The sequence below is a fragment of the Ammodytes marinus genome, assembly GCF_949987685.1.
Source record: "Ammodytes marinus genome assembly, chromosome: 13".
NCBI classification, from domain to species: Eukaryota; Metazoa; Chordata; class Actinopteri; order Uranoscopiformes; family Ammodytidae; genus Ammodytes; species Ammodytes marinus.
Window position 1 is genome coordinate 16,999,019 of NC_137217.1, and position 26,568 is coordinate 17,025,586.

Consider the following 26,568-nt stretch of genomic DNA (forward strand, 5'->3'; position numbering starts at 1 on the left):
GGCTTCATGCCCTCTAAACATCAAACCATCTCACCCCCAGTTAAGATTTGCTGCCTCTCTGTGGCTTAAGAAGAGTACTGCATTGTTCAGTTCTCATCAACTGAAAGATACTGAAGTTGGCAGTAATTTAAAAATACAGTAGCCCTAATACATTTCTAAAGACACGATCAAACAAATCTACTAGGCTGGATTAAGTGGGTAAATGCCCTGGGGAACTCAAAGGCTCCAGGTCAACGAATGGCTATTACTTATCAATTATTAATGGCATATTTATTTGTTCACACTGCACCACTGAAATAGTTTTCATGCCCTTTATTTATTTAATTGTTTTGTGTATATTGTGCCTATATTGCCTATTTAACTAAATAATTGTGTGTTTTATTAAGCTACCACGAACAAATGAGTAATACATATACAATGCATAGAGAGGGGGGTGAATGGGGTGGTTGTTTCACAGAGGCCCTCAACTAATGTCTTTCCATAGGGCCCCCTAGTGGGTTCATCCGGTTGATCACACACACAATTGTTTCTGACTGGGTCTTATATTTTCCAGCATGTAATAATATGTCCGCTAGAGACCAGGGGCCGTATTCACAAAACATTTTAAGGCTAAGAGTAGGTCCTAACGTGCTGATTTAGGAGTAACTCTCAAAAATAAGGGGCGTCTCACTCCTAATTTTAGGACTCCTAACTTTTTAAGATAAGTGTAATTCACAAAGCATTTTAGCGCTAAAACTAGCTCCTAAATCTATGAAAAGCTAGGACTCCTAAGTCACTAAGAGTAAATCACAGACACTCATTTGATGGCATTTTGGAGAGATTTAATGCTAGTGAGCTTTACAAAAGGTACCTTAATAGCTGTAAGGGTTTAATGATCTTAGTAAAGCTATATTTAGAAAGTATAGACACATTTATATTTATTATATTTATATAAAAAAATATTTATTAATTATTAAGTTCCTTTTCCTGCAGTTGCTTTGGGTTTACGATGCACTGAAAGTTACTGTTGGTGTCACGTTTGGGTTTAATTTGTTACTAGAGTAGGCCCATATGTGGCGCTTCCATCTCATCCATTCCACAGGTCCGCTACTGTATAGTTGCGTGTCTCGCCTTTTTCCTTCCGCATGCACTTTACGATTTTGCCAGTTGTTGTTTCTAAATTGTGAATTTCCTGGTTTATCGCTGTCTGACTATTGCTGCATAGTCCGCCGTTGAGGGAAATACAGTGAGAGTGCATGGCGTGCAGCTGTTCAATGAGGATATTTTTCCCGATTCAAATCATTGTAAAATTTTAAATGAATAGACCTATGTGGCGCTATTGTAGGTTAATTGTGAACGAATGTGTGGGAAACCCTGCAGTATCTTGGTTTCATGTTAAATCTGTGTCACTTGTCATTAATTGTATATAAAAACTCTTCACTTTAATACAGCGACATGATATGGATATCTCCCACAGTGGTTCTATCATAAACTCACTCTTAGCTCTCATTCCCTCTCAGCCAATCACTGTGGGCATAGAAGGTATGAACATGACATCATCCATAGCAACAGGGTCAACACCGCCCTCTAGTCTTAGCTTAGGAGTTCCTCCCATTCCTTAGTAAACGTTGATCTTATCAGCTTTGTGAATAGGTTTTAAGAAATTACTCCTTACTAAGAACTTTTAGTGCTCCTTAGGAGTACTCTTAGCGCTAAGATAAAATGCTTTGTGAATACGGCCCCAGTACTTTAAATGCACAGAATTTCCCTCGCACAGAACACCCTTCTTTACATAATCAGCGATAGACAAATGAAAGAAAAGTGGGATCTTAAGTTAATTTTTTTGGATAGCTAAAACCATCAGAACATAATGTATTCCTCTGGTTCTGTGAGGCGGAGGTGTGACCCAGATGGCCTTGCTGACTTTAACCAGGTGTCCTGCTTGGCCTTTAACATGACTATCAGTGGCACCACCCCTGCTGCGCGGTGGCCCCGTACCCTGCCATTTCCTCCCAAACATTGCCAGCAGCACTGTATCATTTTGCTGTCATCAAATGACTGGCTAGCTGCTGTGGAGCGCTAATGAGAGGAAGAGAGAGCAGATGAAGAGAATGCACAGGAAGACCGGTTCTTCATTTCCCCCCTGAGCAATGCAATACAATACACGGAATCAATCCACCATCCTGCACTTGTCTGTCTGTAGCCAGAAATTAAGAGCAACACAGCAGTTATTAGCAGGGGAGAAAATCTTATTTGAGAAGATAAGGGTGCTGATTTCTGTCCAAAAAAACAAAACACAGAACAGTTTGATTCAGTGGTAATTTGTAAATCATAATATCAGTGTGTTTTTTTTTCTTGGCACATAATATTGGACCTGTCCTGTTTTTTTCCAGCACATATTCATAATCATAAAGGTTCCTGCTCTGACAAGCTTATTTTAGGTAATACATTCAGGACATTATTTGTCATTGTTCAGCAGTTTTCCACTTTTCTTTGGCTGCACACAATTCCTTCTGAGCACCTCTTGCCTTGCGTTTACTAAAACATATTTTCTCCTCAATGTATTGCTGGGCTGTATAAACTCAACCTTGACTCCTGCAATAGATTATTGCATCACTGACGTACATAAGAGATGAGCATTACCCTGTCCATACATATGCCAAATCCCACACAAACTTTATTCCGAAAACATCTTTGCGGCCATCAATTAATCTCAATTAATCAGTTTAAAAAGATAACATTTATAGATAAGGTGACTCTGTTTCTTTAGACTGGTTCAAAGTTAAAGGTTTTTATTTGGTTCGTATTAAGTTAATCAGATGCTTAACAGAGAGCGCGGGCAGATAAAGGATGGGTAATCTAATGCGTTGCTTTCTCATTGAAAGCTATCAGTGTCTCTGAATAGGTTACCTCCAACAGGCCACGGCTGAATGAATTACGTTAGTCTGTTAGTATTCTGCCTCTGCCGTACAAAAGGTCAATGTCAAATGCACCTCATTTAAAAGTCAATAGCCACCATGCACACATCGTCTCCAGGGAATTCTGCCCGGGAACCCTCCAGACGGCATTGTGTATCATTCAGTTAGTAGAGGGCAGCCCGAGAGCTTTTTTAATCTTGACCTTACAATAAAATATGCTCCCCTATCCAGAATTACATGGTCTAAAATGGAGACATAAGCTCCCAACAAATCAAGCCCCAGACTGAACCATCTCTAGGGAGAGGTTCAACAGTGTGTCCGACACGGATAGATACAACAGGTTCAGCACATGCTAAACATGGCATTTCCACTTCTTTACTTCCACTATCTTGAAATCTACAACACACACACACACACACACACACACACACACACACACACACACACACACACACACACACACACACACACACACACACACACACACACACACACACACACACACACACACACACAGAGACACCTTCACACACACCTTCACACACTACAATAAGAGTATTTTTTCTCGTACGAAAAAAATAGGGCACAATAATAGTAATGCAGGATTTAAAAGAGTCTAATTGTGTATGTTCTTCTAGTTATTATTAGAAAACATGATCAAAAATACACTCTCAATGGAAGGATATACAAAATGTCTTCTTTAAACATTGTTTGCAGATAGATAGATGGATAGATGGATAGATGGATAGATAGATAGATAGATAGACTATATACAGTACATATAATATAATACCTGACTCCCTTAATATCTCACACAGACAGCAGCAACGTTACTCCAGCGACAATCCATTTGGCAGGAGGCTGTTTGGTTCGGAGGTTGAGGGTCCACACATATGTGGCCCCCCGTTGCTTGGTGCGGTATACTGGACACTGGTAAGTATTCTTAAGCTCTTGCTCCTCTGCAGGCACAGCTCTGACAAAGAGCACCGGCATGGCTGGAGTCAGATCCCTCAAAACAGAGTCGGAGATGAGTCCAGACTGAGTGTCCCAGCGGGCTCCTACGAGTACACAGGACAATGTGTACTGTGGGTTTGATTGGTATTACATGCACTTTTTCCCCCCCAAGACATATGCTAAAAATACTGTCATCAATCTATGTTATGTAATTAAGTACAGCAGGATGTATTAGTAGGGATTTTAGGTTAATTAATTCTGACCTTCCATGAAGAGTCCATGAATATAAGCCCCCTCCCGTGGCGGATGTCCAAAGTCCTCCTTCGTCTTCTTCGTAACGTCCACAGTCAGAGCCATCTTGTCCAGGGGCCACTGATTCTTGCGAGCAATGTTCTGCAGCACAGCTGGAACAAAAAGTGTGCATTTTAATACTTCTATTGCTTCTGGTTCAAATGTCTTCTGGTTCAATGATTGGTCTTGTTGGGTTGTGAAAGTGTGACTTCACCAGTGAGGAAAGACTGTGGGTTGAAAAGGCCTGAGAGCCAAACGACTGCGGGAAGAACCAAGTCTTGAGTCCAGCTGTCCAGTTCTCGACAGCTACACATCACATCACTGAACCTTTATATAAATAACAAAAATAATCAAATCAATTAGTAACATGGTATATCATTGCTTGAAGACTTAACAGCATGTCTGCAAGAGTCACACTAATATTGAATGTTTTTAATTTACAAGTTCTGTTGCAGCGTCATAGGGACAAATAACACATTCCATAAGTAAAAGGACATAACAAATTCCATGTTTGTTGAAGTATTATAAGGTGGTTACCAATGTGCCAGGGTTTTAGTGCAAGGATAAGCCAATCTGGCCCAGGACTGTGGAACAGATTCATTGAACAGGGCTGACTGTAGAGTCTCCATACTGGAAGAGATGGTGAGTTCTCCCTGTGGACAAATAAATCATCATTCATTTATTTAAAAGGATCTGTATTTTCTTTTTTTTTCTTCTAAATTAAGTACATGTCACAATAGACTATACCTTTAGGCCAAGGTCCAGCTCATTAAGGGACTTCCTTATTTCCGCAAGCAGAAGATTCATACGCTCACACTCCTGGAAACAGACTGAAGTGTAGGGGCTTCGCTTTGTTGTCTTTGTGATGATCTCTGCCATGCAGTACTCCTCAGGAAGCTTTTCAAGGATATCTTCAATGATGGACTTGACCTGACAGGCATAATAGATATGGTTAGGGTTATTTATAAGGGAAGATAATTGTATTCTCAGCTAATTTGTTTTGCAATGATTGTTCTTTCTGCATTCACACACCTTCTCCTCTGTGCTCTGAGCAGCCCCCTCTCCTCTGGAGAAGTCCTGGGGCTGCAGCTCTAGCAGAGTCTTTAAGAGGTTATCCGAGGTGACGGTGAGGCACTCCAGCTCTGCGTTTGGATGCAGACCATACAGAGTGGGGCTTTCACATGGGATATGTTCGTCGATATAATTGTGGTAACCACTGTAGTCCATGAATGCAGGGGCCAGGAAACCAGGACACAGAAAGAGCTCCCCTTCAAACTGTCGATTGAACATGTGAGAATCCCAATATGTAAAACACATGCTGTAGTACACAGTGCACTTTTTACTTTTCAGCATTTAAACTGTGAAAATGAACATTCAGCCTTATACCCTCACAAAACTTAGCAATAAACTTTCCTCCAAGATGAATTGCATGCCAAAAGGCAAAATACCATATAATCGGAGAATAATACTTGCATCGGAGAGTCATGTGGCAGCTAGCAGCCAAATTTGGCAGAGCATAAGTAAAGCCAGAGTGGAAAATCAGCCATGGCAAATAACACCCTAATGCAGTTTATGTTTACATCCCAAGAGGGCACCCTTTGCCCAAACAACACCACCAATAAGTTACAAACAGATTTGTAGATGTTCATCTAATATTTGACAGTGATACTGAACCTAAACATACTTTGGACGTTAATTCATCTTGACAAGTAGGGATATATTTGACACAACTGCTTTTGTTGAGACAAACACAAGAAAAAAAAAATTAAATACATTCTTCTAACATAGCCAAATTGGATTGGATTGGATTGGATTTACTTTACTTTTTTCATGGACACTTACTTACCATTTTTGGATGCATGAACTCTTGCAGATAGGTTTTACACAGTCTTCTATCCCAGTCATCAGTGATGTGTCCTCCATACATGATCTCCCCAAAAATATAGCACAAGTCCTCCCAGGGCACCTGCATGGACTGTAATAAATGTAGACTGATATGGGAATGCAAATATACAAAAAAACAATTTAAATAAGTATGCATCTTAATTAATAAAGACCAAAGACAACTGTAATAGCAATTATTCCCAGGATATCAATAATATTTCGGGATCATCTTAAAAATAGTACATTATAATTATAAGTACATTCTTTTTTTTTGCATAACTCCATTCCTCTTTCGAAACTTCAAGCAGTAACTCTTCCCAAATGAGCTCTTGCAATAATGATAAAGGTAGGGAAATCTAACAAAATTATGTTTCTTTGCACACACTGATCTTATGTACGACAGAAGAGTCTTTTTCCTCAGCGGGAGATTATGATCCGTGAGGGTGAAGGAGGAAGAAAAGAACCTGTGATTCATAACAAATTACTAAAGCTGGAGGTTCACAATCATTTGTACCTGTATTGTTTTGCAAATTGCTTCCTTCATCAGCTCTAATTGCAGTGATCACTTATGTAGCGTTGTGAACTGTCACATTGGCTGCATGTAATTACATTTAGGATTGCGCTTCATTGCCCTCCTAATGAATTCTCTGTATACGCACATACAGGTTAGTGTTTGGTTAACATAATGAAGGACATTCGTTTTTGGAGGGCAGAATACCTAGGAGACATAATTGGTTGTGACCGGAGTAATAGGAGTTCTAAGAGAAATACATTAGGAATCGAGAGGGGAGCAGCACCCTGAGAATAGATTTTTTGTCTTCATGAAATAAAGCTAAATTATAGGTTGCATGTTCATAAATATATATAAAAGAGGAAATGTGGAGAAAAAGAAGAATGAACATTTTTCACAAATAACAGTGAAACAAAAGATTTCAATAAGTAATTGGATTCACTGTACTGTAATTCAACATCCCCATTTGACAATGATGTAGCAGCAAACGCCATTATCATTATACATTTACATGTAGGAGTAAGAAAAAGCAAATGAAAAGTTTTTTTCAATATCAAAGTTTGAATAAAAATAGAAAATAACAATGCTGAACTATCTTTAACAAATAGTGGAAAAAATACTTTGGTGTTGGCCTCCAAGTAGTTGTATAAGACACTGGCTGATATGGTGAGGTCTCCAGTGCTGAAGGGGTAGTTATGGTTCCACCCCTGGGGACCAAATTTACGGCGCTCGGTAACACAGGCGTGAAAGAAGCAGAGGGAGAAGAACATGGAGTTGAACTCCTGTTCTCTGGAACACATATCCAGAGTGTCCTGAAAAAGAAGAGAGGGATCAAGAAGTACTTATAACACTGAATGATATGTTAAAAAGAACACAGTTATTATTATTGAAGATTATTTTCTATGTCAACTCACTTGATTGAAGTTATTAAGTGCTGCATGAAGACTGGCATTCATGCCAGTGGGAGGCTCATTGGTGATCTTGATGGCATTCTCCAGGATACCTCTGGGGATAACATGCTGCTCAGGGTTTGGTGCTGGTTCTCCAGTGATGAACACCCTGTAGTTTGGTTGACTGTTCACTGCTGCAGTCTCCAGAAGAACATCTAAAGAGGGCAGCCAGCGAGCCACCAGGTGTACGTTCTGAACCATTCACATTTAAACAGAAAGATTAGGCAGATTAAGCAATAGGCTGGTCAAATAAATTAGTTTTAGTATGCATAGTTATAATTTGTATCCATACTGTATGTGAAAGATTTTTTTTAAAGAAATGTGTTTGCTATGTTCAGAATTAGTAAGCAATCCCACAGTGACTCACTTGGCTACAGGCCTCTCCCTTTAAAGGAGGCATTTATGGAGCTGATCTAGCCAATTATGGTTTTTATTGAACCAAATTGAGTTTATTTCTCTTGCTCACATGCTGAGATAATATCATTAGGAGCATTACAGGCTGGCTTGTAGAGCAGCCTGAAGTAACTACAGTAGCCTAGCCACTGAACAGAAATGTTTTTCTACCTGCAGAATGACCCAGTGTCCAAGTTTAGAGGCATTATTCACAACCCTCTCAGCCACTTCCTCCTGCCCCTGGCCCAGGGATACATTGTGCAAAGTGCCATGTTCAATGGAAAATCCCAGTTTCAATCCTGCAAGAAACAATATTTAGATTATATAAACCTAGAACGTGATATAGGCTGTGTAAATGACAAATATGCATCGTACCTAGTTTCTCTACATCTTTGAGTGGATCAACTCCGGGTGACAGGATGAAGAACACAGGGGTTGACGGGCCACTATCCTCATACAACTTGTCAAATTCCAGCCTGGAAGCCTCCACATATTTTGTTCCCATGCTTTCCTCCACAAAGTTCCTGCCGGGAAAAAAGAAGAATAATTCAATGGTATACATCAGCTACAAATATGAATGTGCATTGGTCATTTACTTACCTTAGAGTATAGGTCATCCTATCAGGGCGCAGTGCTCTGAGGATGATGAGCTTCTGGAGGGAACTTTTATTCTTCCAGTCCTGAGGAAGTCTTTCCTTTTCAGGACAACTGGATTCAACAATCTTCCTCCAGCGCTTGGGTGAACTCTCCACATCTCGGTCCAGTCCACTGAAGTCCTCAAATGTAGAAACTGTCTAAGTAGTGAAAAAATGGTGGGAAGTGATGACCTTTTGGCTCACAAGAATGAAAATGTGAAACTTTAACATAATATGTAATATCACGTCTGTTAACAACCCAGGCTGTACCTTAATGGCTCCCCAGGCATGTGGAGAGAGGAAGGACACTGGACTAACTTTGCTAGCCTCCACAGGGAAACGAAGTAGGAAGTCAAACTCCCGAGCATCAATCAGGCCCTTCTTGAGCAGAATCTGAGGGGAGAGGACCAAGGGCAGTTTTTTTATTATCTGTGTTGTATCGATCTCTTTTCAATAATTTCCATAAAAAAACGTCAAGAAAACTTTGGCAAAGGGATTAGGGCAAACTCATCCAGGCTGAAGAAGTGCTTCCGAATGTGAAAATGGTAACATGAAGGACAGCCTTCAGCGCAGCACGATTTTTCTAAGATGAAAACAGTTGGCGCAATGACAGATAATTGCATTATGCCATCAGAACCAACCCCCTTGTCAGAACCAACTGTTTGAACAGCAGCCGTGGGGGGAAGGTGTGAGAGGTAATCAATAGCAGCGTATGGTCCTGCTGACTGCTTTTAATTGAAGCTAATGTGGGGGCAGAAAAGTACTTTGATTGATGAGGATGACAGAAAGGCCCCACCTTTGAGGCGGCTCTGAGTCCCTCACCTGGAAGGCAGTGTGTGACAAGAAGGTTAACTTGTCTCTCTCAAACAGGCCCTGGCTGGTGTACAGGAATACAGAATAGGTGATGGCCTCAGTGAGGGTGTGCACTCGGGTCCTCACATCCTCGTCCCATTCTGCGCGCCCCATTGCTTTGTCAAACACGGAATTAAAGGTCTGGAATACAACCAAAAGGAGGACAAGTGCTCTGATAAGACATTAATATAGCCAGGAAACAAGTTGTGTACCTGACAGACAACCAAACACGACAAGAAAGGCTCAAGTTTTGGAACGGGAGCCCACTTTTAAGCTTTGCACAAACGGGGCTCTGTCTAAAATCTTTCTCACCAAGAGAAACAACAACAGCAAAGATTTAATATATATTATCGGTAAAAGTGGACTCGTTTGGAATGTTGCAAAAAACGATGTGTGTCCCTGGAAAGCACTTAAGGGGTAAAGGTTTCACCTTGAGGGAAAATTGATACATGAGGTTAATCTTGCTGAGGTCATTGATGATGAAGAAGAGGAGTGACGCTCTCTCAGCTGCGGGGCGGTATAGTTCTCGAGCCTCGTTGATCTTTGTCTCATTTTCTCTGGCCTCCACCACCTGTGTGTTCCAATTGCACAAGAATGAGCTATTAGGCTCTCAGTTATGCTCCAAAACCCTCTCATTACACATATTCCTAACTACACATCATTTGCAGCTAATGCAATAAAATGTGGTGCTGGCTGTGTGAAATTCAAAAACACTACATGCACTTGACTACAGTGGGACACGGTTGGTGTAATAACCTCACCTTGTACTGAACGTGTGCAGCTGTGGTCTTGGCGTTTTCCAGTTGCTCTACCAAAGAAATATCACCAAGGAAATTACCATGGGCCGCAGAGAGGCGATTCAACAGGTCGTCCTCCAGCCTCTTGAGCTCAATCTTGAAGTGGTTCTGCTGTGTGGTCAGCTCCATCTTGGGAGACGTGCACAAACAAAACAATTCAGACTTCCATTTTGTCCTATGGAGCGACGTCTTGCATGTAAAAATCACAGTAGGTTTAGTATAGTAGTCTACATTTTTTATATAAAAAAATCCTTTCGAATTTCACCTTTAGGGCTTCCAAGTCAGGCCTTTCCCGGGACACGACCTGTCCCAGCAGCTGTTCCTCCAGGCCAACAGGAGTCACTGTGAAGTTGATGAGCGTGGTCTGGGCCTGCAGCTCGGGGGGGAAATGGGGATTGGCTAACTTGGTGTGGATAATGAGCTGAAAGTTACTGTTGTATTCGCACTCTTTGCCCCCAATTCGAAGGTACCTGGAGAAAACAGGAGAGTGCAATTTAAAAAGAAAATAAATAGCTAAAGGCCAATAATGAAAGAGTACTAGAGTACAACGAATGAAATCTTTTTACAACGACTGAGCTTGCATGTTTATCGATCCATCTCTAGTACAACTGAGCAAAACGAAAAGCTTCATAAAAAGCTAGTCAGAAGATTTTGGGGTTTCGATTGTTGAACTATTTTCCAAGGTTCAAGAGTGACCATTTAATGTTAAAGAGTTATTGTTTACAAATCAAACACCATTTTATCCCAGAAAACACAATTGCATACACATTTTTTTCTGCTCGGAAAGAACAAATAATTAAATGGCCAAAACAGTAGCCGAGTTCAACCTGCTCTAGTTGGTTTTGCCCTCCCACCAATATCTTGTTATGTAATCTTTAAAAAAATGTGAAAGTGAAAATTGAATGTTGATCAGATGACAATTAGAGGATTAGAAATCTCAGCAGTGCTTTGTTTAAAAAAGGACAGAGCAGGTGGAAATTATTAAGACAGTAAAAAAAAAATCATAACAATTTGACGACGAAAAACATTTAAACCGTGCGTGGCAATCCAAACCGACCAATTTATGTCCGTATGTGTCTGAGGCCATCAACCTCAAGCAACTTCTACAGAGGAAAGAACTTCACTCAAATGTCACATATACAAATAATCTTGAAAAAAATAGTAAAGATTATATCCAAGGAAGCCAATATTTATCTGTTTCCTGCATTTCAATTAAATAAGCGCTGGCTTTGACGAACCTGGTGGCTTTTCATTTCTCTCTAATTACCCCTTGGATGTCAGGCAAGGCCCCAATTTGTACGGCACAGGCTCATCATGGCCTGGGTCTGGTTCAACTCTCTATCTTCACAAGCCAGAATTAATGTACTATTGATAGAACCATTACTCCACCAAATTAAAGTCCTTGCTGATGGATTGGCTTGTAGTCTTCCGTCAGCCATGAAAGGAATAATTAGTATTCATTACTTCACACTGTAAAACATTCCAATTATTAATGAACTTCAGCTGTGGATCCCTACCAGATCCATCATGGCTGCCCCTGCAGGTTGTATTAATCATCGACAGAAACAAGTGTGTGGGTCATCTACAAGGGATAAACTTATAATCAGATTTACTATGATGAATTGTTACGTCTAGACGGACAGGACTTCAGAAGAAGTTCAATGAACATGCGTAGAGATATTCAATATTCACGGTAGAACATAGATCACAGCAAGAAAGATGTAAACATGTTTGAGGGGGAAGTCAAAGCAGAATGTCAATATGTGGTATTTTCTATTTATTCTGCTGTCGGTTGTTCCGTTTAGGACGTTTGCTGGATTTTTTTGCCTGATGAGGGTAATTGGTACCTGCACAAAGTTAATTACAGAGCAACTACTTTGGTGGCACTGTTTTATTGGTGAAGTGGATTTCTGTGGGCAGCAGAAGTCATGTTTGAAAATGAGATAGATTTACGAAAAACAAGCTTGATTCCAGCAAGTACCAGTTGGAATGACATGTATAACATAATAAAAGATAATACAAAATTTGAAGCCAAGTAGGATGAGTGGTAAAGACTTATTCATAATTAAATAACACAAAAATCATATACAGTATGACCATACTATCTGAACGTTAACATGACGTAACAAATCAAGATAATTCATCTCTGTGAGCATAAAGCTGATTGGGTAAATGTTATAATTCTGTTTCCAAACAGGAAATCACCTATCAGTGATATGAAATTAATTCGAGTTGAGTTGAGTTTGCCATAATGATGGAGGACCACTGAATTTAGTGTGTAACATGCCATCTTTTTTGTCGGTGACAGGAGTCCTTATACATAACCATGAATGCCCTCAATTCAGCGTTTTACACTGAGGCTCAGCTGTTCAATATTCATCCCACCTAAAGAATATGAACACACAAATATACATCTATCACCCGTCTTGAGGGAACAATCAATATGGTGGCCTCTGGGATTCAGAACACGGGCCACAAATTCATTTTTAATCTAAAGAGTGGGTAATAATAATGCATTCAGTCATGTCTTACTGGTGTTTGAATGCTTCAGAGAGATTCAACCATCTGGCAAATCTGCTCCTATTGTCTAACATCACAGACACACTGGGACCAGTTGTGGGCATATCGACTTGTGTATCAAAAAGGATACAAAACACCACACATTGATTTAAAATGATTTTTGGTGTGCAGCAGCCGCATGGTGAAAAAGCTTCTCCAAAGCAAATAATTCTGTATTGGTGAGTGGGTTTCATGCGTCACATTTATTTATCCTTACAATTTATTTATCCTTGATCATTCCATGTACAACAATGTAAATGTAGTGTTGTGGTTTCAGTACCTTCCTCTTTTGATAGTGTGTCTGCCCAGTAATGGCTCCAGGACTGGATCAACCTTTTCTGGAAGATTTTCTATTAGTACTGTTTCACCACAGGCAAGAGCTTGTTCAATGACTTCTAGATACCTGGTGAGAAACAGAAAAAGAAATTCACTGAATACAAATGTATTTTCAAATGCACACTGTTAGGGTACTAGCACTAGAAAATAAGATATGTGAGCCTGTGAGGAGGACATGTGTACAATGTATTGAATTAAGCATTATATTAATTCAAAACGGCTCTATGTCTTTTCTATTCAAACAGCACACTGCAAAGTGCTACTTTCCTAATAATGTAGACTACATATGACAATTGTACAAATTTCGATTTATTGCAATTGGCGGGGTTTTGGGGGATAATAATGAGAGCCTGTGTGTGTATGTGAATACAATAATACAATTTTTAAAGAAATGTATAATAATAATGATAATAAATAAGAAAATTAATTGCAAACTGACGACAGATCTCCCCCTCTCACCCTTTCTGTCCCAGCTGCACCACCCTCAGCTCTGAACCTAGCCGCTCTCTGATCCACTTGATGCCCTGCTGTTGTGGGTCAACCATGAGTGGCCATCGCTCGCTGGTGGTCAGGATGGCAGCGTTCTCCGTGGACATCCTATCGTTTGGCAGGCCCTGGTTATGCCAGGCAGCCACCGTGGCATCGTCTGTAAGCATGAGGACGGGATCCAGGCCGTCTGTCAGAGGCACAGAGACCTGGAACACAAACCCAGCAGTGAGGTCACTCTGGTTGGAGCACTAGTTGGCAGAACCATGAGCTTTTCCCTTCACAGACTCTGCTGTGAATGTCTGCAGAGAGAATAATTCCACTATCCATACAGCGACACTCTTAAAGCCTCTTGAAAACCTGGTTTAATATAGTAATATCAATACATGACATCAAAATACGCTTTTACAAAAAGGTAATTGAAATTAAATGTTCATAGATATAATAAAACGTAGTTAAAAAAAAGCTCTTTTACAGACAGGAAAGTTGAAAGTTTGACATGACTGTGTGGGTGTGGCCGTATCAAACCATCTCCATGGCAACATTCATTGCTTTTATAAAATGTTCATGGCAGAGAACTGTCGTGATTGGTTAAAAAAACTAAATGTGTCATAAGAACATACTGTAACATGGAAACTCAAATGAACATATCTTTAAAAATATGCCTTTTCAGATGCTTACTATCATGTAACTAACTACAAAAAGTACATAGTTAAGTAGTAATAGTAAGGATTTTGTGGATTTGGGTTTACAGGGGGCTTTAACAACACAAAGCCTGTTACCTTCTGAGACTGAAGGAAAGGGATCCATCCGTTGTTAAGGAGCTCAACGCGATACTGCCTGGTAAAGTAACCCATGTAGGAGACGAATGCGGAAGTGATGAGTACATCACCACACAGGGTTTTCTGTTGCTTTTCATACTGAACAATTGCCCGGGACCAGCGCTCCTTCTCTGACTGAAAGACACAAAGAACAGGCTTCAGTTTCATTTCAAAATTACAAAGTATATCACACAAAACTATGGAGAATGCCTATAGCTTTTCTGAAGACAGTTTAAACCAAATAATTGAAGGGGGAAATCTATACTGAGGGGATATGTACAAGCTTGGCTTTGTACACCATTTATTGTACAAACTAAGAAGACGTAAGCAGTACAGTCCACAGCTGCAATTCCCTTACAAATAGCCTCTGAAGTCGGGCTGTAGATTCGCTGAGCATCAATTTAGCATTAATTTAAACCTTCAATACTATGACTGTGACAGCACTACAACAATAAATCATGTATGGCATTTTCTTACAAGGGGCTGTGGATCTAGAATATGTCACACAATAAATTCTCAGACAGTTAAAAATCACTATAATTTTACTCTAATGCATTATGGATTGCCTGTAATATCACTCAGTCTGGGGTGAGACATTGTTAATTTCCAACAGCTGTTGAGGCTTTGAGGTAAGTAACTGATTAAATATAGATGGCCTGATTTATTAGTCTGAACACTATTGCTTCCAGGTCAATGCCATAAAGACAAAACATTTATCTTGATATGCTTAAAAGCCAAGCTGTTCCATGCAGCGCAACCACATTTATTTTCTGGAATAAGAAAGTCGAATTTATAAAATGGCCACTGAAATGGCAATCTTTTACTCCATATTAGCATCCATAACGATAATAGATACTGTAGCCCAAAAACAGCATGTATAGGAGAGCAAGACAGGTATAATATTCAACTAATGATACAAATATGCAAGATTCAGCATTTATATTCCATAGCGTCCCCCTTGATCATTTGTTAAAATAAATCTTGGGAATTAATTATGATACAACAATTTAAACAAACTAGAGATTGTACAAATACATGGGCACATAAATGCTGTGTGTACAGTATGTTAATAAATGTGCATTCTGTACACACAACCTGTCTACTGCACAGACAGAGAGCAGTGTTAGTGTAGCGTTCTTGTCATCTCTCTTTCTCTCTCCATTTGGAAAGCATTCAGCCTGCCAGTTGCCCAGTTCAGCCATGCGTTTTCTGTGGTCCAGCCCTCTCTACCTGTCTCACAAGTCCACAGTATGCTGCTGGGCCAGGCGGTAAAATCTCCCTCTGTCTGATCTACTCATTCAACTATCAGGCTATCTTCTTGCCAGGACATAACAACTCCTAGTCCAGATTACTGATGCAATGCCGTTACCAGCACCTCTCCATGCATGCCTCCGGCAAATTGACAGTTTACTTTTTGCCAGGTCATTGCCCAATGACACCAACAAACTCTTTCGATCTCTCCCTGTATTACCTCTAAGCCCTTGACTAGTCGGTTGGCCAGCTCTATGGTCTGGTTGGTCCGTGTGACCTCCTCCTGACAACTGATTTTCTCAGCTGTAGCCCTTTCAAACTGAGCTGTTAGAGTCTGCAGGCTGGTATCAAGGTCCTAAAGAAACAAACCATGGAAATTAGACACAATTTAGAAAATGTAGTTTTTAGACAAAATTACTCAAGAATAGAGCAATAATTCGACTGCACTCACCACAAGTTTCTTTTGAACTGTTAACAGTTTGCCTGTTGCTGTTTCTAGTTCAGCATTAGCTTGTGATAATGCTTCTCTCTTTGGAATCACCTCACAATAAATCTGCAAAAACAAAGGCATACTTAATGAAAATACTTTCTTGCAAAAAAAACAAGTGTATGGACATTTATTTTAACTACAACATATCTGCAGGCACCTCATAGTATCTGACAATGTTAAGAGCCCAGGCACAGAGACCAGCTGCAGCTGTAGATTTGGTCCGAACTAGATCAGGGTGGAACTCTGGATTTTTCAGATACTGTTGTTTAACCACGATCAAACAAGTCTCAGGTATGTGTTCCTTGTCATATGATACCAGGGCCTGCAGGAAATCATCCACCTGACAAGACATAAAATGCAGAGGGTACATTAATAAATATGCTGGCATTTTGGGATTATACAAATCAAAATGAAGGTGATGTCAAAGTGATCACCCAAGCCTCCCCCCACACTTAATTAATAAAACCTTAATATTGTTATGTTATTTGAATTTATACATTGAATTGGTATGGCCCACAACTTGATGTTTAATAAGGTTTGACACTGGAAAATGTCCTACAGTCTCCATACAGTCATATTGAGAAAGTAGAGTGGTCTAACACAGAGTACCTGGATGCAATTAGATATGCATGTCAAAAATATAAAATGTATCATACTGAATAGGTTTTTCTTTTTACCTGCTGCCCACATACAGCTACCAAAATACAAACAAGCTTTTTTAGCCTAAATGACCCTTTATGATAACCTTTTCAGGCTTTTTAAAAAACCAAATACATTCCTTTTCTGGTCACACTTGCATTAATAACGGCTAGAGGTTGAGACACTCTTGCTCTCCTTCCGAGTGAGCATATTCATAGAGCCATCCAGCTGTAATGTGAGCATTGGAGAGATTGTTGGGCAGGGCCAGGGTCAAGGCCCACACACAAATTAGATTGGCATTAATCAGGCAGATGTGATTGACATGATGACAGCTTAACCTTGCCCATGAAGGCCCGCGCCGCCTTCCAGCTCCGATCCTTAGGCACTCGTCCACGGGGAGCTAGCAGAACCATCACAGCTGCTGCCACATTGATCACTGCAGCTGGAGGGTTTGGAAAGGCCTTCAGCTCAGTAAGATTCACCTAAACAACAATTATATTAACCAAAAAAAAATAAGACATTTAATCTTTATAAACGACTGCAGATTTGATGGAATTTTGTGTGAATGATAAAATAAAGCACCTTGTTGAGGGTGTGAAGTGCTGCTGTGGCAGCTGTCAGTGATGGCTCTGCCTTGGCAAGGTCATGTTCACAGTCTTTTTGTTTGACTGACACTTCAGCCTGTATGACAGCAACCTGTGAAAAGCAAACCATAATGAAGTAAATCACAAAAAAAGGCCTATATCACTTATACATCACACAATAGTAAATTGTGTGATATTAGGGGGGCAATGGCAAAGAAGTGTATGAAAACCATTCCGTGATGACATTTCTCACCTTTTGTGCCTCAACATCTGAGGCCTGTCTCTTGCTGCTAACTCTCTCAGTCTGCAGTCCAACCTTTGTGATTAGAGCGTCAATGTTCTCTTTTTTATAGGTCAGCTCAGATTCTTGGGATGCCAATTTAGTTTTTAGATCCTCAACCTAAAACGGAGAAAAAATGACCACACATACAGTACTTCTGTGTCTAATACACTTAATGTAGCTACCTCCTCCACAATGTTTAAATCAAACATAAATACTATTCTATTTTTTTTTACTTTAACCTTGTACCTCAAACCCAACTATTAGCCCCCTTCAGTATTAATATAAGAGCTTTACCTGAGTGGCAGTGGTTTGGAGTTTTTGAAGGCCACTGTCAAGCCGGTTCATTTTGTAGTGGAGCTGAGCTCGACTCTTCTCCAGAAGGTTCCTGTACAGGGTGATTTGCTGGAGAAAGCTCTTGGGGGTGGTGTAATTGTACCTCTTCTCATTGCGCTGGTATTTTTCACTTGCCTGGTTGACACTGGTGTGAACGTAGGCCATGAAAAGACTGATGGATTCCTGGACGGCAGGCTGTAAAAATAAGCAGACAAGTGGGGAGAGGGGAGTACAGGGCGAGCTGGATTGAGTGGAGTTTAACATCCCCAACCTGATGGGAGCTGAAATATTATCTTCATAAATTTTGAATTCATCTACAAGTTTTGCCATCTCACTTGGCTGGCCCTGACTTACTCAATCTGAAATTTAGGTGCAGCTAGCAGGAATGATTAGGCTTTGAAAGCTCTGTGAAAATAATGTGTTTAGACCACTGACATGCAGCTTGTAAAACATGCACACTGTTTACATTATATCCAATGTCCTCCAACTTCTAAACACTGTCTACAGCGGCTGTTGTATCACATTCAAACTATGTATTCATCACCTGGTGCTCAATGACACAAAGCATCTATTAATCATACATTTAGCAATCAATTAAAGCAAAAACAAATGAGTAGTGAATACAAGGATCAAAGCTAACCATAACTCACAAAAAGCCATTGTTAATGATCATGGAGCCAGTGGGGGAAAAAAAAAATCATTATTAATTAAGATCTGACATAATGCATTTTGACAAAGCATGCTATGTTCAGTTGAGATGCGAAAGAAGTTCTCATTGATTGGCATTGTGTACGAACTATTACTGGGCTGTTCATCTATAACTTTAAATAAATGATCATTTCATTTCTTGTTTCCCTGCCTCTTAAAAAGAGGTAAACAATCCTTCATAATTTTAAACATAGAATAATGTCTAACATGGTGTTTCAACTTTTCCCTTTTTGTTTGTTTGTTATGAATCCACATTAACATCAACTAAAATAAAGTCATCTTCTGCACATTCAAAAGTGTTGTAATGTATTCCTTGTGCACTTTTATTATAATAACTTTACTGCTTATAAGGTTGCAACTGATGATTATTGCATTATTGATTCATCCGCCATTCATGTTCCTGATTAATTGTTTTGTCAATAATATTCCAGAAAAATGGTAAAAAAAATATCCATTATCATTTCTCACAGCGCAAGGTCGTATGTTCATGTATTGTGTTTTATAAAAAGATTTGCATGTGCATTTTAAGATGTTTGATGAGCAAACACAATAGCTATAAAACCATCTCAGAGGACAGTAATTAATGTATGTTATACAATGATATATTTATACAATAAAATAAAATAATTATCATTGAAGAAAGTAAACACAGGGTCAATTGATATATGTAAATTGTATCCACTAGGATAAGCTTGCAATGATTATAAACATGTAAAGGAGTACCTCATTTTAACATGAAATGTTAACCCTTAATACAACCTGAATTGAAAGAATATCATTTGAAAGTGTATCAGTCTACCATTGCATTGTTGAAATTAACCTTAGCTGGTTCGCTCGCTACTAGCTATTTAATTCACCCCAGTAAAAGTATTTAGCCTGCATCATGATGGACCGCCACTCTTCAACGTAGATTGATCAACTAATCATTGCATCTCTTATTACCACTCCAATGCTCGAATACTGCTCTACAGCTGCTACTTTAACCATCACTAAAATCAACTTCCTGCTTTTAACAACATTAGTGCTGAAGTTGCCTCTACTTCTTAAGTAGCAATGCTCCAATATTATCACATCTTCTCAAGTATGTTTAAGGACTACTCGAGTGCTATTATTATGACACAATTTTCTTCGGCTGCACAAGAACATCCCCCCATGGACAGATGTACACACACACAACCGGTGGACAGTAGTCTGGCAACTGTTCACATATGTGATGACATTTCCTGGTTGTGACAGCTGTGCCTCCTTAGAGGGTCGTTATGTGCTTAATCACTCTTCTCTCATTAACATAAATGATTCTGGGTTGTGATCGTTCCACTGCTATGATGGAAAACAATGATATGACTGCACTCACTGTGAGTCTCCAGGCATGTGTTCAGCGATTTGTCAGAACCTCAGCAGAGAACTAATGATGAGGGATCTATGGAGAAGTTAATCCAGCTGCACTGTAGTAATTAGTGGGTGTTCATTAAAATCTAACTCAGTCTAGAAATAAGGAGGGTGCATGGCAAAACCTAAGGAAGATACAGTTTTTTTTATTTTGCACCAATCAATTAATTTCAAGAAGCACTGAGGTTATTTGCAACTAGAAGTCATAATTCAGAATCTAAATACTATGATGACAGAGAGATAGTGAAGTAAACTACTTCAGTTGCTCAAAGGCCTGACCTCAATGCCTTCAATCTCTTGGATGAACCTGTAGCTGACCGACTGCAGAGCTTCTGAGGTCCAAGGAAAGAACCAGTCTATGGTGGTGCAATGGATGAGAGCAGGGAATCGACGAGCCCTTACACGAAGGGAGCTGCCCACAGGAGACAAACACAGTAGCACCTGCAACAAAGTGAGTAGGGGAAACAAAGAGACACACACACACACACACACACACACACACACACACACACACACACACACACACACACACAGGTCATCAAACGTGGAGCCACTTAGTTGAACATGACAACATATACAGCCAAGTGCACATAAGAGAAATCAACACAGGTCATAGATTGTGCAGATGCATCCAACAGGGAAACCCATAACTGGGCAGCCTTCTGTGCCCCCACTTTCATAGGCTTGGCATGTGGACAAGCAGCCACATTCCCAGTTGGCTGGAGCAGACGGTGACGCTACCAGAGGCCCTGGCACACAGATTAGCTGGATGGCATGCATGTATACTGAGACAAGAATTTCCTTCCTTTTAACCCCCCAGTTTATCTGGCTATGTTAATTCAGCTTGTCAAACATATTTAATAACACTACACAGCAGCTGTGCCTTTATTTTGTTGCTCAAACATGCAAGTGCTAGAGTATGTGTAAGATTTTCTCATTAATTTGATGGTCTTGAATGTGGGCTGTGAAAGCACATTCGAGGGCTATCAAAAATCATCAAAGGGTTGTGTTTTCATTTGATTAATTCTTCCAAATCGATGCCTAACAAAATCTGAATTATTTGTGCATATTGGCTACGCTTTTTTATCTTTCTTTTTTTAAAAGGCTTCACTATATTGAGTAAGATGTTGCAGCATTAACATCATGTTAGAAAATGATATCATTCTTGGTCTCAGGAACCCCTGCAAAAATATATAGCCTAGTAGTCAAACTCCAAAACTGAGTTTTTTTGCAGTTAATGTGTACATGATTGAACACAAAATTTGAAAAAGACGAGACCGTGAGCTTTAGTCGAACTCGTTCGGTGAAGAATCTCCAGCAGTTTTCTCTGCTGTCCAGCAGTCCGAGGGCTCGGACCTCAGCTCTCACACCTGACACGATACCGTCTACCTCCTCCTCACTGAAGAGCTCGGGAATTTCTCCTGCAGTGTAAAAGCACAGTCATCTTTTAGTGATTAATATCCACTCTGCATACACTAACACTAACATTTCAGAATGTTTTCAAAGACTGAACCAGTTTGATAATTGATGATGTACGTCCATGAAGAAAATTCTAAACCTATGAAGACAGCAGACATGTTGTCGGAGGCAGACACAGAGAAGGATTATATTATGGACTTTTGGTCTTACCTGATGCCAGCAAGTCATTAATTATGACCAGAAAGCGCTCATCGGGTATCTGTGCGTCAGTCAGGAGCAGAGCCACACGCTGGTTCTTCACTCCTGTCTTTAGGAACAAGCCCGCCATATCCATCTAAATAAAACCACAGGTCATGAACGGACACATCTATTGTACACAGTGACATGGAGTCCACTAGAGAAATTTCAAGTTGTCCAAGAATAATCAATAACATATAGCACATGTACCATGATGATGCCTTGATTTTTTGAAGAGGCTATTAAGGATGCAATTGACAAACTTGCTTTATCAATGAAATATTGAAACATTTTCCGGTGGGCTTTAAATAGTATTTGACAAGTACTTGTCACATCAATAGTGAACCTAAAAGAAAAATTAAATGCATCGATATCTTGCATGCAGCCAGAATCAAAATTGATCTAGAGATTTTATTTTTTCATGGAGCCCTTAAATCAAGTGAAATGTAAGACAATAGTGAAATATTACTACAAGCAGGTTGTGTAAAGGTAACATATTTTCATAAAAACATTCTATGAAGTTCTACCTTCTAGTTTACCTTGAGATCTTGGATGCTGTAACCCTTAGTCAGATTGATTTGGAAGACTTCCACAGAGGATATGTAGGCAGCCAGACGAGTCAGGCTCTGCTTCCCACTGCCCCCGACCCCAACCAGTAAGCCATGACCCCTGGGAGACTCCAGGATATGACTAATGCGACAGCTGGTAATAACACAATCCACGTTATGCCATGAAGCATCTCTATCCAACCAAATGTTACAGATCTATACATGGGAAGTCTCCGAATCAGCATTGAGGCCTTGGAACAGAATGTCTCACTGGCATCATAGAAACTTTCTGTGCTGCATTTAATCTGCCATGTTTTATGTTTCATAAAATTGCCTTTTTTACATAATTTTTCTTTTTACATTAATGTTGTGTTTATGAACGCTTTCCTAAGCTTGACGTGCATTTAGTTTCACACTTCAGGAGCTCTGTCAAATATGTTTAATAAGTTTAATATGCTCATTCTAATAACTATATGAATATGGGGCCCAGCTACACTTACACATGTTGCATGGCATCTTCGAAAAACACCAGATTCATGACAGTGTTGAGCTCATTGTAGCTCTCCAGGGCATCTGTGAGGATGGACTTGAGTGTAAACCAGTCTGTAACAGGAGTATAGGAGGCTTCACCGCCTGTTTGGGCAAAGTGGCAATAGAGGAGGGGCTGCTTTGTCACCTTTTTGTCCTCCAGTCCCTGGGAGAGGACAAAGCATAATGAATCATTTCAAACCTTTTCAGTCAATGTTGTTATGTGACGGGTGAGGACCAGCCATTTGTCCTGTAGAATGTGTGTTGCACCTCAAAGCATTCATGCACAGTCTCCATCTGGAGCTTCCGGAAGAGCTGCAGGTCCTTGACATCTACCAGTCTGTCTGAGTACACTCTGCAGGACTCGTGGAGCCACAACAGTGCCAGGTCCGTGCTCTCTTTCACACTCTCAGGCCCAGCAAAAAGGATACCCTGACCAACAACAGATAATCATATGAATATTTCAATTTTCATTCGAAGGTCATATTGTAAAAAAAAAAAAAAAAAATCCTATCACTACTACCTGAAAGACGTTAGACAAGTCACGTAGATTAAATGTGTAGTGAAATTTGACGGCCGTGGGCAGAAAGGTGTGAACCATCTTGTGATGAAGAGTTATGGCAGCTTGGACCACAGTTGCAGTGCTCCTCTGTACCAGGGGACTGAAGAGCTGCTGCTTTAGATGACCACTAAGGATCTGACTGAAGATTGACATTTGAGCCTCAGATGAAGGAAAGTTCACCGCGAACACTGAGAAATGTCTCTGTAGAAAGCAAAAGAAAGAACCACATTTCAGAAAATATATAACAGTGTATAAGGGATGACTTAAACTCAAAAACGGCCAATACATCCTTGGCAAGTATATTTTGAATTATTTGATCAATCTGGACATATCTATCTAATCTGTATATTAAAGGGTTTTTTGTTTGTTTTTTGAAGCTGTAGCTGCTAAAATAAAATAAAATAAAATACAATCAAAATCCATCCTCACATGACTGCCACTTTGGGTGTTAAATATTGTGTTGAAAATCTTGTTACATATTTTATTTATGCTCCAAACCACTCAGGACATTTAAGATAAATCTTCCTTGTGACATTGTTATTGCTGACCATTCTGCCCATCCATGCTATTCCTTTTCTCTGCAACCACAGTAAGTGACGTGAGTGTCTGCAGATGAAGATTCTCTAGAAGAACAAATGGTCTCATGGTTTCTGACAGAATTTTGGTGCCGTTGTCAAAGAGATTCAAAACAGAATTTAATGTGTATTTACTTAAACAAGGTCTATACTCAAATCCCTGAAAGTCTGTAAGACTGTCAACACGCTTGATGCAATTTGCATGTAAAAAAATAACAAGTGCTCCAACAGTATCATCAGAAAATAAGATTTAGGGGCCAATTTGAATGGGAAACATACCTGTAGTCTGGGGTTGATATTGAAGCTCCCAGCAGTTGGATTCATACAAGCAATATACTGGGTATTGTGTATTTCTTTCAGGGTCAGTTTCTGTCTGTCATACCTACAGAAAGAGAGAAAGAAACGAAAAGAGGGATGTTTCATGCTGTGGCACACAAGACTAACTGAACAGATGAGAAACTGTTTTCTAAGTGTTTGGGGGCTTCTCTCACCAGTGGCCATAATCCAGATGCTGGCGTATAAGTGTGTGAGGTTGCACTGTTCCATAACTGTCGACAGCCGGCATGTTCATATCATCTATAAAGTAGACCATCCTTCTGTTGCGTACAGGGGAGTAGCTCCTGCCTGCTCCTTTCTCTAATGAGCGCTCCAGAATCCCTACGAGGAAAAAGCAAAATGAGATATCAACAATATAAAATAATCAACCAAAGTATAGTCATACATACAGGACAAACAAATGCTTATCTTTCTTTTTAAAGGGCTGGAATAATCTTACACAAATCCAACTTAACCTTGGTAAAATTAAGATGACCTCTGACTGAAGTAATATCTGCAATGACACCCGATGCTGAAGTTTTCTACCCCCCACCCCCTCCACCCTTTCTGAGTCTGAATTATCAAATAATCATTACCAGCAGATGGTGCTACAGTTTACTTGATCTGCTGACTGTCTGCACTACAAAAACATTTTTAAAAAGCCCTCACCCTGAAGCATGAGGGAGCTAGTGTAGTAGTTGAAGGGTACTTTTGTAGTCATGTAACTCTCTGGCAGACAGTCTAACTTGTTCCTGACAAGTGCAGTCTTTCCCACTCCTGCATTCCCCACCAGCATCACTGGCTGTCTCCTCTCCAGCAACAAGTCCATGAAGTAGCGAAGACGCACGGTCTCTGCTGTGTGTACCAGAACAGCCTGCAATCATAGAAGCAGCAGGGCATGAGAGAACAGAAACATACATAGTTATTAAGGCTTTTCCTTGACTGTGATTTATTGACAGACATGTGTGCAGTGAATTGTATGTGATTTATAATTTCTTGTATTTCCCCAAGTACACCACAACTATTCTGTCATAATAGCATCATTTGCTCTGAACAAAACCCTACTAATTACGGCTCAGCAAGAGCCTTTTGAGCAGTCACAGCTGTATGCGGGAGCATAAAGAAAGACAATAGAGCGTGGGTGATAGCTCAAGCCTTGTTGCTCATGCCTTCGCCCCCTCGCAGTCTGGTATGGGGTGTAGTAGATGGTAATCAGACACAGTGGAAAGCCTATCATCCATTCTAGCGCCCCTTCCCTATAACCTCATGATGTGACTTTACCCTCTCTTATTATGTTCACTGAGGCATAAATACATTTTTAATATGACTGTATTGTTCATTTTTGGTTATTTTTCTTTCAGAAGGTTGCTTCTTGTGATCCTGCATATGTTTATTTTTTTTAAACTGCTTTGGAAACTCTTGTGTTTTTGGAGTGAACATGAAGGGGTCCTGCTCTGCCAGATCTAAAGTAGCTGATATGTTCTTACCTGCAATGGTGAGCTGGTTTCCATTTCAAACAGAGGCACATTATCACTCCATGGCAAGAAGCGTCTGGTTGGAGGGTCAAGGTAGTAGTCAAACACTGTACCCTGTGCTGGTAGCTTCACTGTCTTCATTTCTTTGGTCCACCACTGACTGAACTCCACCCGGTAATCATAGAGCTGGGAAAATCATAGAAGATATAATATCATGCATTTATTCATATCATTTCAATGGGACTACCTGCCATTTGTTCAAATGATTGACAGTTAGGCGTATATTATTCCTGGTCACTTGACACTCTTGACATGTCTCTCAACAAAACGGCACTATGTCACGTTGTCACAATCTATATTTATGCCTTGTTTTTGACAGGAGAACAAAGACAAACCAGGAGTGAGTGGAGTGATAATTAGATGGACTATTTCCAGGATAATTGACAAGTATCCGATAGCATTGTACAATAGTCCCTGCTGTTGAATGCCAACACTATGGGCTAGTTAGGCTTTTTTCTATGGAAAATGCGTACTTTCTATTGAGCTGTTGAGTTTTGGGCACCCGCGGAATAAAGAACCAGAATTTTTCTTATAGTCACTGTGTATATACACGTTGATATGTAAAAGAAGCAGAAAATAGATTTGTAATACTATACACATTTTCAGACACACTTGAATGAAACAAAAGCTATACCTGATCTTGATACAGGGCTCCACCAAAAGCCCAGATGCAAGCAAAGGTGAAGTAGGTTTCATACAGCTCACGAGGAGAGTCAGATGGAATGTTTTCTGGTATTAGGAGGCAGTCAAGCAAAGTGCAGAGTGTCTGATCGAGAAGAAAATATTTATTTTATTAGGGTTTACAG

At 40.0% G+C, this 26,568-nt stretch overlaps 1 protein-coding gene across 1 annotated transcript in view; it reads right to left on the minus strand.

The window, feature by feature from the left end:
* Positions 1 to 3,707: 3,707 nt before the first annotated feature.
* The window catches only part of LOC307259613 (dynein axonemal heavy chain 11), a gene marked incomplete at both ends in the record, with an annotated part of 39,361 nt that continues 16,500 nt past the window's right edge, over positions 3,708 to 26,568 (minus strand). Inside the window, 39 exons of the mRNA XM_080039554.1 lie at positions 3,708 to 3,955; positions 4,115 to 4,255; positions 4,357 to 4,469; positions 4,680 to 4,795; positions 4,890 to 5,072; positions 5,175 to 5,417; positions 5,989 to 6,117; positions 7,158 to 7,349; positions 7,452 to 7,679; positions 8,052 to 8,179; positions 8,256 to 8,404; positions 8,481 to 8,674; positions 8,786 to 8,908; positions 9,338 to 9,508; positions 9,798 to 9,938; positions 10,129 to 10,293; positions 10,430 to 10,634; positions 13,004 to 13,126; positions 13,519 to 13,754; positions 14,328 to 14,501; positions 15,838 to 15,972; positions 16,069 to 16,170; positions 16,265 to 16,447; positions 17,085 to 17,228; positions 17,329 to 17,442; positions 17,584 to 17,730; positions 17,908 to 18,141; positions 20,323 to 20,484; positions 21,322 to 21,464; positions 21,673 to 21,796; positions 22,239 to 22,401; positions 22,748 to 22,941; positions 23,046 to 23,207; positions 23,299 to 23,538; positions 24,192 to 24,294; positions 24,404 to 24,569; positions 24,897 to 25,101; positions 25,715 to 25,888; positions 26,397 to 26,528. Coding sequence (XP_079895680.1) covers positions 3,708 to 3,955; positions 4,115 to 4,255; positions 4,357 to 4,469; positions 4,680 to 4,795; positions 4,890 to 5,072; positions 5,175 to 5,417; positions 5,989 to 6,117; positions 7,158 to 7,349; positions 7,452 to 7,679; positions 8,052 to 8,179; positions 8,256 to 8,404; positions 8,481 to 8,674; positions 8,786 to 8,908; positions 9,338 to 9,508; positions 9,798 to 9,938; positions 10,129 to 10,293; positions 10,430 to 10,634; positions 13,004 to 13,126; positions 13,519 to 13,754; positions 14,328 to 14,501; positions 15,838 to 15,972; positions 16,069 to 16,170; positions 16,265 to 16,447; positions 17,085 to 17,228; positions 17,329 to 17,442; positions 17,584 to 17,730; positions 17,908 to 18,141; positions 20,323 to 20,484; positions 21,322 to 21,464; positions 21,673 to 21,796; positions 22,239 to 22,401; positions 22,748 to 22,941; positions 23,046 to 23,207; positions 23,299 to 23,538; positions 24,192 to 24,294; positions 24,404 to 24,569; positions 24,897 to 25,101; positions 25,715 to 25,888; positions 26,397 to 26,528 — 6,429 coding nt within the window. The remainder of the gene's footprint in view (positions 3,956 to 4,114; positions 4,256 to 4,356; positions 4,470 to 4,679; positions 4,796 to 4,889; positions 5,073 to 5,174; positions 5,418 to 5,988; positions 6,118 to 7,157; positions 7,350 to 7,451; positions 7,680 to 8,051; positions 8,180 to 8,255; positions 8,405 to 8,480; positions 8,675 to 8,785; positions 8,909 to 9,337; positions 9,509 to 9,797; positions 9,939 to 10,128; positions 10,294 to 10,429; positions 10,635 to 13,003; positions 13,127 to 13,518; positions 13,755 to 14,327; positions 14,502 to 15,837; positions 15,973 to 16,068; positions 16,171 to 16,264; positions 16,448 to 17,084; positions 17,229 to 17,328; positions 17,443 to 17,583; positions 17,731 to 17,907; positions 18,142 to 20,322; positions 20,485 to 21,321; positions 21,465 to 21,672; positions 21,797 to 22,238; positions 22,402 to 22,747; positions 22,942 to 23,045; positions 23,208 to 23,298; positions 23,539 to 24,191; positions 24,295 to 24,403; positions 24,570 to 24,896; positions 25,102 to 25,714; positions 25,889 to 26,396; positions 26,529 to 26,568) is intronic.